The following is an 18,334-nucleotide window of genomic DNA, read 5'->3' on the forward strand; positions in this document are numbered from 1 at the left end:
CCCCAACAACCAGCAATGGTGCATTGTTCCCATACACTCCACATTCACAGTACAGATTGTTGTAGTATTTTTCCCCCCTTCAAATGCAGTAGATCAATTACTGTATGATACTCCACTTCACTTTGGCTCCTATAGTAGCATAGTATGGCACTTTGAGGTGTGGATTTCAGTGTGTACCAGGATACACAAACAAATTTAATTACATAACTTTATTTCTTGAGGCAATAATTAAAACATTATGACTATGCATTGTGTATGATTACAAATGGAATATACAATGAACTGGGCGCAAGTAAGAGACAGATCACATTTTCAAAACTGTGATGAAGAGGATAATATCAGAAGTCTGAATACTCAAGATGATTATCATATTTTTGATAGATCAAAATACAAGAGCTTAGTTAGGATGTCATTACAGAAAGTGTTTCTGCACCACTTCATGACCCAGAAATGGCTGGATTGTTATGGAACTTGAGAGTTATTCATATGTAATATGTTATGTCTTAACACTGGAAATTGCTCTAATTAATTATGATACCTTACATAATATTCCACAGCTAAAACATTAATGTGCATGTTACTTTTGTGCTGATATTTTGTGATTTCGCAGATTGCTGGATGCTGTTGTGCTGAATAACTCACTGTGTGATGAAGACATTCTAGATGTAATCAACAAGATTGGTGATCCCTATCTGTTGTTCAACTTTATGTCATACAATTGGTCTGAAATTAAAGAGAAGTAAGTAACATGAAAATATTTATCTCCATAATGCTGATCTGTGTAGATTTCCAGTAATGTGTTTGCTTTGTGACATCATTTTGCCAGTTTTTGCTACTGAGAAACTGTGGTAAAAGGTGACAACACCATTCACAAAAAGTAGCTGATGCCTCTCTTGGCCAGACATGTAATGCCTCTTCCGTCCTTTCTTTCTTTCTTTCTTTCTTTTTCCCTTTTTTTAAAAAAAAAAAAAAAAAAAAAAAAAAAAAGAAGGAAGAAAAATGCATTTTCTCTGGACAAAAGTTGTTTAACAGAATTACTGGAAGGTGTCACGCATGATCAAAGGATATCTTTGACTAATGTTTCATTAAAGCTCTTTCTCAAGAAACTTCCTATCTCAATTATCGTTTACAAATTGAATATGAACTCTACTGAAGAACTTTCAGCTGTTGTTTAGGAATGTTTCCTGAACAGTTTGGCTGGAAGTAAGAAAAAGTTTAGAGTTTAACGAAGTTTAGAGTTTAACATCCTGCTGGGGAGGAGGCCGTTAGAGATGGGTCACAAGCTCAGTCTGATAAAAAATGGAGAGGGATATCAGCCAGAGATAAATGCAAATGTGCAGTTACGAGCTGCCTCTGACTTCAGTGTGAAATATTGTCCTAATATGAAATGTAGCCAGTTTGAAATGTAAACTTTTCAATTAATTCCCCATCTGTCTGGACTCAAATTTCACCCTAGGTCAACATTGACAATAACAGCACATTATACATTACAAATTATTGTACACTTATCTCTCTTGAAGGACATGTTCCATCTACATCTGAAGGTGATTCTGCAGCCATGTCTGCACTGGGTTACCAAAATATGGATGCCCAAATTTGGGCACTGTGTCTTAAACAGACATAAGGAGCCCATAGTTTTTTACGTCTCATTCCCAAAAATGTGATGTTGATATGTTACCAGGGCCAGGCTCAAGGAGAATGAAAGCCAAAGTTTTAAATTTCACTTTCAAGAAATTGTTCACATAGGAGAATCATACAAATATACCATCATTTGACCATTGGACAGATTCTCATATGAACGATATAGACAGATTCTCATATGAACGATATAGTAATAAGCATTCCTGCATAGAGAAACAACTGAAAGATTTGAAATAAATAACTCACCAGATCTGGATGCAATCCCAGTTTGGTTTTACAAAGAAAAATCTATGGCATTGCATTTATCATGAATCTCTTGCCCAGCACAAAGTCCTGAGCAACTGGAAAAAAGTGCAAGAGACTCCAGTATATAAGAAGAATAAAAGAATGGACCCACCAATGTCCCTAACTTTGGTTTGCTGCAGAATCCTCACACGTTCTCAGTTCGAATATAATACACTTTCTTAATATTGAGAAGCTTATGTCCACAAATCAGCATGGTTTTAGAAAGCATCACTTGTGCAAACCTCAGCTTGCCCTTTTCTCACATGATGTACTGCAAACAATGGATGAAGGGCAACAGGCCTGTTTCCATTTCTAGATTTCTCAAAAGCATTTAACACGGTGCCGCACTGCAGGTTGTTAGCAAAGGTAAAGCATACAGAATAAGTTTACAGATATATGAATGGCTTGAAGACTGTATAAGTAACAGAACCCAGTATGTTGTCCTCAATGGCAAATGTTCATCAGAGACAAGCGTATCATCAGGGATGCCCCAGGGAAGTGTGATAGGACCGCTGTTGTTTATATACATAAATGAGTTGGGAGACAGGGTGAGCAGCAATCTGTGGTTGTTTGCTGATGATGCTGTGATGTATGGTAAGGTGTTGAATGTGATGTATGGTAAATTGTGAAAGTTGAGTGATTGTAGGAAGATACAAGATGACTTGGACAAAATTTCTAGTTGGTACAAAGAATGGCAGCTAGTTGTAAATGTGTAAAAATGTAAGTTAATGTGGATAGTATTACTAGCATCCTGCTTGACACTGTCAAGGTGTTTAAATACCTGGATGTAATATTGCAAAGCAATATGAAATCAAATGAGCATGTGAGAACAGTGGTGGGGAAGGCGAATGGTCGACTTTGGTTGATTTGGAGAGTTTTACAAAAGAGTAGTTCACCTGAAAAGGAGACTGCATATAGGGTGCTGGTGCAACCTGTTCTTGAGTACTGCTCGAGTGTTTGGGATCCATACCATGTCAGATTGATTGAAGGTAGACATGAAAGCAACTTGGGTTACTATGAAGTCTTTGAATGAAGTACTTGGGAAATGGTTTTGAACTCATGACATCCAGGAATATATGGCACTGTATGACAATATCATTTATTTTTGAGAGATTCATATTGGGCCTGGAGGTGGCACAGTGGAATGCTAAAACTGATAGCCAAAATAAAATAAAATAATATCTCAATTACACGGCGATTGGTGAATTTTATTGATAATTACTTGACAAGATGATGAGTCCTGTCAATGATGAATCAACAGAGAACATGTTAATGAGTCAAGATTTGCAGTCAAAATAAAATAACATCTCAATTACACAGCTATTGGTGAATTTCATTGATAGTTACTTGACAAGATCATGTCTCCTGTCCATGATGGATCAACAGAGAATATTAAAATGAGTCAAGATTTGCAGCAAAATTTTTCACAGGAATATCTCAAAATGTGTAAAAGTATTAGACAAAAATATGCCAGCTCAGCTTAACTATGGCTGCTTACATGATTTTGGCATTGCTTAGTGGCTGAAATAGTGTGAATTCCATAAACTTCTACCTAATATTTAATATCTTTGTCAGGTATTTTTGCAGAAAGTTTCATTTTTAACAATGACAACTATCATCAGTGGTGGACTGAGGGGGGCAGAGAGGGTAGCCCATCCTGGGTTATGATCCTGGAAGAGCCTCCAGATTTTGAGGACCACGATATTTCGAGCCCCTCCCAGGACCAGACAATTTTTTAAAAAAATCCGAACAACACCAAAATATGTTCAGTAAATAAAGGGCAGTTTGCAGTTAGAGGCCCCATACATATGCAAAATATAAACATATATATGTACTTAAAAACACAGATGATGTGACTTACCGAACGAAAGTGCTGGCAGGTCGATAGACACACAAACAAACACAAACATACACATGAAATTCAAGCTTTCGCAACAAACTGTTGCCTCATCAGGAATACTGGTTTTTGGCAGATATCAATGGGTGTGTTTGGAATTCTTAGAATTATTGTAAAAGTGTTGCTTGAAACTTAAAAACTTTAAAATGATAACCATTTACCTACTAGACACAATTGTCCTACATGAAATGCTCTGGCTGTAGCACTGGAGAATCTGATAGAAATTTACAACTAATTTGATAAGGTGCATGTGTTGCAAGAAATAAAAAGGTATTATAGGCATCTACATAAAACTGAGACAAGTGTGGACACTGCCTGATGGACAGCCAGAAAAATACTTCAAATTATAATTAAATGGAACTACAGTGAATCACTCCCTCATACACTACACACCTTTCTATACTTCATCATTTGTGTCTCAGTTGTTCCAAACTGAAACTAATAAAAAAAATTATCTTTGCTATTGGATAAATCAAGATTGACTAGCTATTCTGTCCATTTTATCAAATAAAAGAAAAATCTAAAATAAAATATATTTCAAAGGTGCTATTGTGAATTTCAGCAAAATAAAGGCACAAGACCATATACTATAATCGTATCAACAATAGCTATACCTAGTTTATGAAAATAAAGTATAATTGTACAAGCTTTGCTTCCAGACTAATAAAATAAAAGGTAATTTTCTTATTCTATTCTTTATTATTTATTTGCACTCGACCTGATGGTTGCTGTGCTAAAAGCTGCTCACCTATATCTTTAAGTGTGTATACGACGTTTGTTCAAAAAATTCCAGAACTTTTTCCACAAAATTTTTCTAGGCATATCTTTTACTTACTGTATATGGTCTCCTTCAAAATACTCTGCTCCACAATTGACGCACTGCTTCCAATGCCGTTTCCACTTCCAGAAGCAGTCGTGGTATGCCTCTTGCTGGATCATGTGAATTTCGTCTGCAAATTTTCATTTATCTCATCTGTCACTGCAAATCTTCGTCCTTTCAATGGGGTTTTCAACTTTAGAAATTAAAAACTGTCTCAAGGGGTCAGATCTGGTTATAGTGGAGGATGAGACAGCACAGTGATATTGGTTCTTGTGCAATAGTCACGCACCAATAGGGATGAATGTCCAGGTGTTGCATCAGCAAGAGCCATGAATTGTCTCACCACATTGCACATTGCAGGCTATTTCGTTTTGACATTTTCTTGCAGGTGTTGCAACATGTGCCAATACTAGCCCCTTTAGATACTATTGTTTCCCAAAATGTTGTCCCTATATCTTCAACCGTTTATGAAATATTTAAGGGTACACTTTATGTGCAGTGTCCTGTGTGATTATGTGGTGCATTATTTCAAATTAATAACAATAAATATTCAAAATTGTTGTCAGCAGTGCACACTATTATTTTACCCTCCAGAGCTACATTTCAGTATGTGTCCTTATGTATTGAGGAAATTTGTAATTTTTAATTGGATTAAAGTGAGCGAATAAGTATGACAAAAACTAAAGTGGATATAATATTGTGTGTATCTTACTGAGTTGCACACTGACAATATTCTCCTTCATTTATTCCAGGTACGAGCATAAACCAGGTATAATGGAAAAGCTTGTCAGTGAAATTACATCGAAGTTTGTTACATCTGATGGATATGATCTCGTAAGTAGAAATACTAAGTAAGAACCATTTAAAGAATGACATAAGTTTCAGCCACATCAGTTTCTTTTATTAAATTCAACAGCTGAAAAATGCTCCTGTCAGAGCAAATGAAAGGCAAATATGCTCCTCTATACAAGACTCACTGAAAAGTGGGGGAACCAACTGCCCAGACCCCACAAGCTTATGTATGGTCTCCATTCTTCCTTTTCATTTCCACTGCCTCCTCTTTCTTTTGGTCCCACTACTATATCTCTAGCAATATTTCCTTCTCTTTTACTGCTACTGTAGCTCACTGGCTATCACTGTCTCCTCTTTCTGTGGCTCCCAGCGCTACTTTCATTCATCTCTCTTTCCCTTTTACTGTCACTCTCTCCCACCATCACTGTCTTCTCTCCATTTCTCTTACACTGGCACTGTCTCCTCTCTGCCATCATCTCTGTCTCTTTGCTACAATCTTTCAGCACAAAAAAGTGTGAATATGTTCGCATATTAAAATTTTTGGTGAGAAAGGGAGCCTACTGGTTCTCTACTTTTCTGTAGGACTCTACAAAGAAGTAGCCTACAGAGGGGTCCAAAAAAAATGTATCCACTGTTTAAAAGTCCATAATTTGCAAACTAATTGACAGAGTTGTCTCATTTTTAGTGAAAGTGTAGCTTAAAGTCCAACTTAAATATATCAATGTAGGTGTTCGAGATAGTCACCATTAACATCCACACACAAACGATGCCGCCGAACTGCAGCACGAACTACTGACTGCAACATGTTCAGTTGGATATTTGCACATGAATGTACGATGGATTCCCAAAGTTCATCCAATGTGCATGGCTTTTGTCAATAAATGATGTCCTTTAGTGTTCCCCACAGGTAAAAGTCCGGAAGAGTTAGGTCTGGGGAACGTGTGGGTACTCCACAGGACCTCTACAGCCTATCCATCTTCCTGGTAGATTTTTGTCGAGAGACGCCCTAACATTATTTTGGTAGTCGGCTGGGGCACCATCTTGTTGAAAGTAAACTCATCCGTCTCCATACAAGTCTCGGATGGCAGGTAAAATGGGTGTCTGAAGCTTCTGAAGGTACACCTCACCGGTAACTGTCCGTCAACGAAGAATGGCCCAATCAAGCCCTGGTAAGACAACCCACAACCCACACCACACATTTACTCCTGGCAAATACATGGATGTTCGGATTTTTGGTGGCCCAGTAAATGCAATTGTGGCGATTTACTGTACCATTGAGTTTGAACCGTGCCTTATCAGACCACACAATCATCTCTGCAGACTCTTCATCGTTGCGCACCATGTTAGTAAACCACTCGCAGTATCCCATTCTACGATCTGGGTCACCCTCCGTAGCATGTAGCAATCATGGGATGTAGCACTTCCACTTTGCTGTCTTCAAAATTTGCTGAACACTTGAGCGACTCACTCCAGTTTCACGGGCACACTGTCTCAGACTTCTGTGGTGAGTGAGAGAATTGTTGTAACACACGACGGGAGTTAGCTGGACTTGTTACTGTTACAGGTTGTCCAGATTGTTGTTTGTGTACATCTTTAACACAGCCTTCGGCTTCAAATTTGTCTCGAATGCGATGACTCATTAAACATGTCGGTGGCTCTGTTTGATACTCATTTCTCCATTACTGTTGAACCTCATTAATGTTTTCGTACTTAAAATACCACTTCAAAACTGACTTCCTTTCATCAAATGTAAGCCTTGTGCCAGCCATGTTTACTTGTGTAACTAGGTGCAACTAAGAAAACAAAAACACTGACTATCTGGCGACTCATCAGACAAAACAAAACAATGCAAAACAACGCTTGTGTGGCGATTGCCGGAACTACAAACTATTACACTACCAAAGATGAGACAACTCTGTCAATTAGTTTGCCAGTTATGAACTTTTAAACAGTGGATACTTTTTTTGACCCCCCTGTATTTGCCTTTTTTGTGTTCTGACAGGAGCTTTTTTCAGCTGGTTCCCTTCCTTACCTGTTACAGCAGGGTTTGCTGCTTATATAAAATGAATTCTGTAGCTCAGGAAAGTTTTGGCAGTTTATTTATATACTTCAACATATTTACATACTTTGACACATATAATCAACAAATGTGTATGTATAATATAAAGTTAACGCAACACAAGTTCACTTCGGACAACATTTTTAGGCTACTCCTACAGTATACAGTATACCATCGACTAATTTACAGGTCAAGACAGACATAGATGTGTATGCACCAATTATACAGAGACAGAGCCTCATAAGATTTATTGGTCAAAAAAGGCAACTAAAAGCATAAGTTTGGTGTCCACTACCTCAATTAAAACTAAATTTATGCTTGAAGTAACTTTGAACCTCTGGATCTCAGTAACGCTTAACCATACCAAGAAAAGGTTTAAGGTTCTCCCATTATCTTAAAAACATATGGTCAAAATTTTGATGATTTGTCATGAATAGAAATTATAGAAGTGGCGATCCCCAAAATTGCTGCTTTTGGTATCCAAAAATCATGGTTTTTCGGGTTTATCACAAGAACTGCCCATGAACAAACCATCTAAGGTCGATCCTATACCATATCTAATGCAAAAAAACACTGATTTTCCCAGTTTGCCTGGACTGGAGAAAATGAGTAATGTTTAATGTTAACCCTGTAGTGTAGGATAGCTACAGTATGCCCAGGCACTCAAATAGTCACTAGGCCAAGGGCTATTCAAAACAGTTGACAGTTTTATCTCTCTGATCAGTAGAACCCCCAAAATCACATTTCTGCGCGCAGCTTTTTGGAACATACTGCTACTGTGCATTGATGTGCGCATGCTGATAATCTGTGGTTGCAATCTCATATAATGTAAATGTTTAATAATGGAAAATACAGAATGGAATCATGACAGTATTATGAAAAGGATAGCAGAATTTTTGTTGTGCCTCTCTGTGACTCAATTCTCCTCTATATAATGAGTAGCCATCTATCCTTTTCATAACATTGTCATGAACATTTAATAGATATATGTATGCCTAGATTATCACACTATAGCAGGACTGGACAAAAATCTTACTATTCAGTGCAAAATGTTGATCATGGCACTCAAAGTTAGATCTGATTCTTTTGCACTGAAGCTGACAGTGATAGATATGAAGCATAAAAGTGGAAACAGAAGACTGTTCATTTTTATCCATTTTTTACCAGTGAAGAACAATGAACAAAGTAATTTCTGTTCTTCATAATCAGTTTCGTCTATGTTGGTGCAGGAGGGAATTATTTGCTGCTTTGACTTGTCTCCTCCCACAGTTGTTCATTTCTTCCAATGAGGTTCCTCCTTTCTTCTGACCAAATTTTGTTTGCTTTCTTTCTTTGTTTTTCCTGGAATCCCATGAACATCCATCTGTTGGAGAATACTAGAGCATAATCTGAGCTCAAACATAATGAAGTATCTTGAACAGACTGATCTCCTCAGCATGGACTCTGAAAACATAAATCACACATTCTTACATGACATCCTGGAAGCTGTGGATCAAGACAGTCAGGTAAATGCTGCATTTCTTGACTTGCAAAATGCATTTGACTCACTACCACATATATGTTTATTGTCAAAAGTATTCTCATATGCTATACCAGAATGAAAAATGCTCCTTTCATAGCACAGAAATGGTGAATATGTCGTAGGCAGAGATTAGACTGTAAAACATGGAAAATGACTTTAAAACTAATCTGGCAACTGCTTCAGAGATATTTCAATCAAACCACATGAAATATTCACACTTTTTTACTTATTAGTATTTACTCATGTCATGTAATATAATGCATTGTGTCAATGAAGTAATATGATACATGTTGCCATGTTATATAATATGACACATACCTCAATGTCAGCCAACACAGCATTTGTCACGTCGAGCAATAAGACACAATGGGTCGTTAATCATTGGGATGCATGCATCCCCACTCTGAGATTACCTCATCTACACCTACATGGATACTCTGCAAACCACATTTAAGTGCCTGGCAAAGGGTTAATCAAACCACCTTCAAAATAATTCTCTATTATTCCAACCTTGTACAGTGTGTGCAAAAATGAACATCTATACCTTCTGGTGCAAGTTCTGATTTCCCTTATTTTATTATGGTGATCATTTCTCTGCATGGAGACTGTTGTCAACAAAATATTTCTGCATTCGGAGGAGAAAGTTGGTGATAGAAATTTCATGAGAAGATTCTGCCGCAGCAAAAAACGCCTATGTTTTAATGATGTTCACCCCAAATCCTGTGTCATTTCAGTGACACTCTCTCCCCTATTTCACAATAATACAAAACATGCTGCCCTTTGTGAACTTTCTGGATGTACTCCATCAATCCTATCTGGTTATGATCCCACACCATGCAGCAGTATTCTAAAAGAGGATGGACAAGCGTAGTCTCTTTAGTCAACCTGTTACATTTTCTAAAAGAGTCTTGGCAATAAAACTCAGTCTTTGGTTAGCGTTCCCCACAGCATTTTTTATGTCTTCTTTCCAATTTAAGTTATTTGTAATTGCAATTCCTAGGTATTTAGTTGAATTTATGGCCTTTAGATTTGACTGATTTATTGTGTAACCAAAGTTTAACAGACTCCTTTTAGCACTCATGTGGATGATCTCACACTTTTTGTTATTTAGGGTCAATTACCAATTTTCCAACCATTTAGATATCTTTTCTAAATCATTTTGCAACTTGTTTTGATTTTCTGACGACTTTACTGGTCAATAAATGACAGCATCATCTGCAAACAACCTACAAAGGCTGCTCATATTTTCTCCTGTATCATTTATACAGATGAGGAACAGCAAAGGGTCTATAACACTACCTTGGGGAACGCCAGAATCACTTGAATAGATATATTTTTCTTTTATTTTTGGAAGATTTGGGGTTACAAGATTCAATCTCGTTTTGACAATCCTGTGTTCTCTAATCCCTGCATCCGTTTTGATGATCATAATTAGCTCATTTGCTATTCGTGTGGGCTTATGAACTAACTGCTCAAAATAACTTTTAGAGAATGCACTTAGCACTATTTTGGATGCTATTTTGTGTGTACCTCTGGAATTAAACATTCCCAACATAACGAGGGTAAATTAATGTCACATAAGTGTTTGAAATCAAACTCAAGTTTTCTTTGAACTTTTCAGCAGTTGTATCATCTGAATTGAGAGGTCAGTAAAAGGATCCAATTATTATTTTATTCTGGTTCCCAAGAAAGACCTCTGCCATACTAACTCGCAGTAACTATCTACTTCAATTTCATGACGAGCTAAACTACTTCTAACAGCAACAAACATGCTTATTCTTTCAGAATACTGTTAGGTTCAATGCAAAAACGGAACTTCTCTCCAGTTTTCGCCAGCTTTCAGTGCACTTTCTATTAGTGCTTGGACCTCTGGTACTTTCCCAGTATAGCTACAACAATTTACAACTGTTAAACCAATGGTTACTGTATTTATGTTCCTTGTTTACATTCTTCCAGTATTCAGCCTGCACCTTTTGTGACTGAAGCCGTTTATGTTTTTTCCTGAGAACCCCTAACCTAAAAAACCACCCAGTCCACACCCCCTGCTACCTGTGTAGCCACTCCTGCATGTAGTGGACTCCTGACCCATTCAGCAGAACAGAACCCTATGGCTCAAGTCAAGGAAGCTGCGACCTACACAGTCACAGAACCATCTGAGCCTCTGATTTGGAATCTCCAATTGGCTCTGTACCAGAAGTCTACAATCAGTTCTGTCGACTATGCTGCAAAGGGTGAGCTCTGCTTTCATCTCACAAGCAAGACTGGTAGCATTTACCACTTCTGTGAGCTGCTCGAAACCAGAGAGAATCTCTTACGATTCAAAGCAACACACATCATTGGTACTAATATGAGCCATCACTCACAGTTGGCAGTGCCCTGTTCTCTCCATGGCATCCGGAAGGACCCGTTCTGTGTCTGGAAAGACTTCACCCGGTATGCACATGGAGTGCACATTGGCTTTCTTCCCCTTCCTGGCAGCCATGTCCCTAAGGAACCCAAAGCACACCTGACATTGACGCTTCCAACTACCAATGATTCCATCCTCTGTGATTGCCTGGATGTTGCAGGCTGAAAGGTTTCCTCTGACACAGGACAGGCAACTGCATCTGGCTGAGTGACAGTGTCAGCCACAGACAGTATCTGGAATCTGTTTGTTAGACTAACTGGGAATGCCTTATGTGTGGCCCCCTAGGAAGTCTTTTGCTGCCGGCCATGCACCTAGGTGACCTCCCACTCAACCTCAGAGCAGGCAGTAATGGGCTGGCCACCAGTGAGGACTGATCAGAGGGCTCTGACATGCTGGAAGTCTGTTGGATACCCACGGCCGGCCCACAACAGTGGTGCCCATCCACTGTAGCTTCAGGCTGTGTAACCAAAGCCATCACAGCCTGGAGTTGAGAGCAAAGTGTCACCAACTCTGCTTCCATCCACACTCAACAATCATAGTCCCTACCCATACTAAAGACTGTGGAAAACTGAACCACCCAGACAAACGGACGACTATCGACATGTGCTGTGGAATTCTGCTGCAGACCCTGACAAAAGTGTAGGAACTGTATCTAATAAATTAGATTAACACACAGAGATTCAGAAACCAAACTACTGAAGCACTCAGTTGAGACTAAATAATTCGCCCCTATTAGGAACTTGTAATATGTCACAAACCCGGTTTACTTTCTGAAGCAAACAAAAATGCAAGAACTGTGTCTATTAGATATTAAAATAACACACAGAAACTCAAGAAACTATACTATGAAAGCACACAGATGAAATTTTACAACTTGCTCCTGGATAGGAGCTCGTAAAAGTCACAACATTTGTTACTTCCCTGTTGCAGCTTCTATCTCGGCTGGTTGCAGCTGCCTGACTGGCTGACTAATGCCAATAAGCGATCACTACTTTCAAAATAAATGAAAAAATGACTATTGACTCACTTTACATAACTCTCTTGTAAACCCTGACAAAAACAAGAACTGTGTGTAAAAAAATTAGGTTATAGATATAAAACTGCATCCACTATAGATATATCTCCACTCTTAGATACTTCCTGCTGTACATGCATCCCACTCAAACAGCACATAAATTTGTGTCTACTTGTGCTTATACCCTTCACCATACATGTAACGGACAGGCTTTTTTGGGATAAATGGTCCTCTTGCAGAAAAAAGCAACATCCCCTATCCCACCCAGAAATTAAAAAAAGTTTTAGCATTCTCCAGGAACAAATTCACCACCAAAAATTTCATCACCCCAGAAAAACCTTTTAGCTATTACAAGTATGCACTTCATCCACATGATAAATTATACAAGTATATTATTAGTGCTGATGAATGTTCTAGATCAGGGATTGGAAAGTAATTTTAGGTGGGGTCCGGATGCTTTTGAAAATTTTTGTAGAGGTCCAGAAGAAAAACCCCATATTCTTCACTATTTTTTATTTTTATGGTCCTCTATAAATAATATGAAATACAATAGATAGGCATATTTGTTCTGAAAAATCCAGAAAAAAAATATTCAGTGCTATTTTTTACTTTAATCTTCACTCACAAAATATGGAACACAATAGGTTTGCATATTTGAGTTAAAAAACCAATGGGAGAAATTACATTTGTGGTCTTGACCCAGTTTCGTAAAATTAGGTCCAAGTTGGGTGGAGCTTATGTGAAAACTGTCTCCAAGTTGGTGGGCCTTTAATCTTGAGTGATACTTGTTCTTCAAAAAATTCATTTCTGAATATGTAATTTCACAAATATATGTGGAATCAAACATAGTAGCCAGGTATACAGACAATTTTTTGGCAATTTTTGTATTTTTCTGGGACATGTTTACTTCAAAATTCTTCAGTGGATGTAGTTTTATAGATTTGCAAAGAAATGTATTCCTGCAAGTCTATTATCTCCATTTTGAGTAAAGGCTGTGAAAGGCAGAACAACTTCACAGCCACATCTGTCCATTCTGCCACTGGATAAACTATAAAAGGCAATTTTAAGAATTGTGACAGCTTCTCTGTCTGTGAAAAGTCTTCAAATCTTGCTGCAAATTCCTTCTTAAGATCTGACATAAAATTTGAAAATATTGAAATGTCTGTTTGAGAATTATTTTTATATTCAAAAATTGTTGGAAAAGGGAAACATTCTTGACTTGCAGCATCTTTTTGAAAATTATTCAGCTTGCAACAAAAGGAAGACACGCTTAGTATCAGCTCACACATGAATATCCCATTTCCTTGTAGCTTGGTGTTGGATGCATTTAAATGTTTCAGAATGTCTTGAGTCAGCTACAGATAGCATACTGTGTTCATTTGCTAATAACTCCAAAGGGTTTCTTGCTTCTTGTGGATCCAAGTTTCCTAAGAAGGATGTTATGTTTTCTTGTATTTACTGAAAATGTTCACTCACATAACCTTTACTTAGCCAAAGAACATTGTTGTACTGTAGTAAGTACAAAAGCACCAAATAACAGTCAAAAACAAACTCTTTGAACTGTCCATGCAGAAGAGCAGAAGAGCAGAATGAGACCTCATAAAATTAATCAACTTGATCAATCTGTCCATTACTTTTTTCAGAGTACACTTAGTTTTCCACAAAGGACTGCTTAGTGAATTATGCATTGATAAGATAGTAGCCCAGGATTCTTATCTTGTTTTTCCTGATCTTCGCTGGAGTCCTGTCAGTTGAAAGACATACCATTCTATCATAACTGATGTTTCATTTTGTCATAAAGTCATCAGAAGTCTTGCATAAATCTCCTCTGCAAGTCTTGCCTTTCAACGGCAATATTGTTAGCAATTCTGCCTAAATTGACTATTTTCAATATCCAAAAATCACACAAAAATGGACATTTGTTCCTCATGAGCAATGTTGCACGAGTCATCTAGTGCTATGGAGAATCAAGGCACCTTCTGCAGAAGTTCGAGCAAACAGCTTTTATTGTCAGCAGCCAAAATTTCAGTCCTTGTCTACAATGGAGTACCTTGAATTGCAGCAACAACATCCTTTTTCGCTTATCAGAGTCTGAAAATGGCTTCTGATGTTTATTAAGCACCAAACACACATGCATCACTGCTTCTGCATATAGAGCAAACTGGAAAGGCCGTGCTTTTCTTGTAAGAAGAAAGATATGCCTGGAGATTCTTTTGATGAGCTTCTCTACCCAGAGGAAAGTTTTTATGGAACTGCTGATGTGTGACGAGGTACTTCGTTGTCAAAGATCACCATCGATGAATGAACTCACCCAAAGTTTCATTTAGTAGCTTTATGCTATCATTCTAGTTACAAGCACAAAAAAGATGTTTAAATGAATATGACTTCAATTTAATAGAGGTTTCAGAGGTTGCCAGAGACAAAAAAACAATTTAAAATTTCCTTGTTCATTAAATAAAATTATTGTGTTGTATTCGTATGTACAGAGCTTTGATGTGGATCAATGTAACATAGTGTGCCAGTCGTCCAGACTGCTCCCATCTGCCACTGCTCTTCAGCGCACTCTCCTATGCTGCACAACATAGCAGTATATATTTAATTTACCTATAACTAACCGTTAAGAATTCTAATTATTCAGCAGCAATTGTGCACTACCACAAAAAAATTATAATGTGATGCTCAAATGTTTTTTTTATATACCAGAAAACTAGTCTAAATAATTTGAGTACAAAGTTTATACTTTCAAAATACCTTTGGCTGGTCAGATTTTGACCTTCTGCAATCCAGACCTAATTTAGCCTATAAATTACACGATGCAGGTGTGCCAACAACTTACTCTAAGAGAGCTAGCTGCACTGGGAAAGTAGGATTAAAATGTAAAAAAAAGTCAAATGTGTCAAGATGTTTTGATTTAAATGCCTTTGTAGCTGCCAGATAAGTCAAAAAGCTAGGTCCCTTCTTCTACATCCCTGACTCTGCCCAGGACACACTAGACTTTTTTGGGCTATGAGAGGAGATTTTTGTTGACACAGGTGATGACTGAACCAGTATAGGTTTTTCTTATTGTCTTTCAAACTATGTTGCTTGAGCTTGACATCATTAGTCAGCTTCTCTACAGTTACCTGCCTAGTATGGTTGAATCTGTCCAGTGTGTTGTATGGTTTCTTTAAAGCATGCGAGCCTCTCCACCATGTCAAGGTCATATACTCACTGGAGGTTTTCTGTTTTATTTATTTTTATTTTTTATTATTTTTATTACTTTGTTTTATATTTTTCTAAATATTGTTTAATTTTCATTTTTTAAAAATTCTTTTGTATCATAGTTACATACATTTTACTCATGTACGAGACTGTATATGCAAACGTAAGGAAAATAACCATAAATACTTAATACAGTGCACAATATAAAATAATTTTGGACAGTTTTCAGCCTCTAGCTGGGTCTGTTTGGAACATAGGCCTCTCCATTGTCTTGTCTTGCCACCATCTCTCCATCTTCACCTTGGTCCAGTCTTCTTTCTTCTGGATGCATTTCTCCACTTCTTTCACCCATGTGAATACAGTGCACAATTTAATAGCAAAAATACATAGAATACCGAACAGAATATATAACTTACTGTGTGAAGTTTGTGATATTTTATGTAAATAGTTTACATGATGTAAATAAACTTACAATACAGCCTCAATACATAAACTTACTTAGAAGCTTAATCAAGGTGTATATGCTCTAGGATAACTATGAGAAATTTTTCATCCAAGGAAAATCCTGGGAATTTTTCACTGCTTCAATTTTCAGTTACATTTTTGAAATGTTGACTGGTAAGAACAGATACTCTAACAAAGAATTTTGCTTTAGCCTGCTATGGCTGAATAATACTGCAGCAATAAAACAAGAGAATAACACCTAAATAAAACTTAAATTGCAAAGAAAGTGCACCATTCACGACAAAACACAATGACATGCAAGCATTTGTCAACAGCAAAATGTATCAAAGACTTTAGGACAAACACTATGTAATACTTCACAACAAGATCTGCATTCCACAAGTGTGACTTCACTACTGTTTACATTTCTAACAGATCACGGGAAAATATTGCAAGTGGTGGTTTGATAAGCATTACTTTTGAAGTAAAATCCCTTTTACACTAAATGAATTATGTTACCCGTGGCAATGTGCAACGAATTTGAACAAATATTCCATAAATCTTGATAAGCTTTCAAATTGAACCAGATCCTTTCATTTGTCTAAATACAAAATTGCTGTTTTAAATAGATGTGAAGACTGACAACTTAGTTTAAATGTTCAAAAACATAAAATTGTGCACTCAAAAATGATAAAAAATGTAGTATCCTATTACTGCAGTATCAATGATATCAGGCAACTCACATTAATGCTTGGGTGTAACAATCTATAGTGATATGAAAGGGAACAATCTTATAAGCTCAGTCACAGGTAAAGCAGGCTGCTGACTTTCATTCACTTAGGATACTAGGAAAATGAAATAAATGCAGATTTGATTTCAAAACACTCATGCACCCCATCCTAGAATATTGCTCAAATTTGAGAGATTCACAACAAACAGGACTAACTGGGGATATTTTACGTATAAAGAGAAGGGCAGTTCTCTTACTTCCCTTTTTCTCTGCCATAAATGCTCATTGCTAGCCTAAGAAATGAGAGCCATCGATGCTTCAGTGTAATTATTATTGCAAGCACTTTTTCAACACAGGGCAATTGAAAAATCATATTTATCAAGTCGATTGTTTTCTTAAGGTAAGTTGCATTTGCTGTAATTAAATCTTCTGTCATTAGATGGTACTACTGGGATACTAAGAGCAACAATATCCTCCACTATAATGTAGCAATTCTGTGAATGGTATTAAATCAGTGTAGGGAGGCAGACATGTATCCTCTTCAGTAAGAAGTTTCAGTGAGTGAGTTTTTCCTGCTATCCCTTATCTTATAAACATGTTTCAACATAAACACACAGTGCAGAGATGCCTGTCAATTCAAAATGAACAGATTGATCATGCACCTTTGTAAACGCATTCAGTTGCAGGTAAAGAGTACTGCCATTCTAAGCATTTTGTGACCTGGGGCTCATACAAACAATAAATGAATTTTGTTTACAGGGTGGACACTTTTTTGTTATACAGTACTCTACATATGAGCACTTTGATTGTGTACAGAAATTGGAAACTAACTTACACTAAGGACAACACTCACACCCATGCTTGAGGAAGGACTTGAACTTCTGTCAGGTGGAGCCACACAGACCATGACAAGGCACCCTAGACTGTGCAGCTACCCCACGCGGCTTGTGCACAGATTCCAAAAGTTAATGTAATTGCTATACCCCAGAAGGCACTACAAATTGTGCTGTGCTAAAGTCCCTACCTTAATTACTCAATGACTGTTTAATGGATTGTGACATGAATGACATTTTGGAAAGCTATTTCACACATTATTGATGTACTTGACTCTGGACTATTTGGATTTTTCTCTTGGTATGTTCCACATTTATGATGACCTGTCACAGACTGGTATTGTTAACTATATATTGATTACAGTGAACCCATATTTTCTGAGTTATAAAGAGTACTGCACTGTAGTGTGTGTAACAGTAATGATGCTGAAGTCATCTACAAACAGCAGGATAAGAGTATCAGAAATTATTATAAATTGCATATGGAAGTGTTCAGAAAGTGATGAAGATGTGCTTTCCTGCCAGATTCAAGAACTGAAGGAACAACCATTAGCGCTTGGTAGATTTTTGGTCCTTTGTCTGCTACCAAGGAATGTCAAAACTTAATTGAATGTACAGTATATCAGTGGAATAGAATGGTTACACTTTAGTGGCAATGTAAACAGTGGAAATAATTGGATTTAATCAC

General features: G+C 37.3%; 1 protein-coding gene across 1 annotated transcript in view; it reads left to right on the forward strand.

Moving 5' to 3' along the window:
- The window catches only part of LOC124713815 (leucyl-cystinyl aminopeptidase-like), a 289,726-nt gene that overhangs the window by 259,608 nt on the left and 11,784 nt on the right, over positions 1-18,334 (forward strand). Inside the window, exons 17-18 of the mRNA XM_047242975.1 lie at positions 611-739; positions 5,396-5,477. Of these exons, the coding sequence (XP_047098931.1) occupies positions 611-739; positions 5,396-5,477 (211 nt within the window). The remainder of the gene's footprint in view (positions 1-610; positions 740-5,395; positions 5,478-18,334) is intronic.

This window comes from Schistocerca piceifrons, chromosome 1, assembly GCF_021461385.2.
Source record: "Schistocerca piceifrons isolate TAMUIC-IGC-003096 chromosome 1, iqSchPice1.1, whole genome shotgun sequence".
NCBI lineage: Eukaryota > Metazoa > Arthropoda > Insecta > Orthoptera > Acrididae > Schistocerca > Schistocerca piceifrons.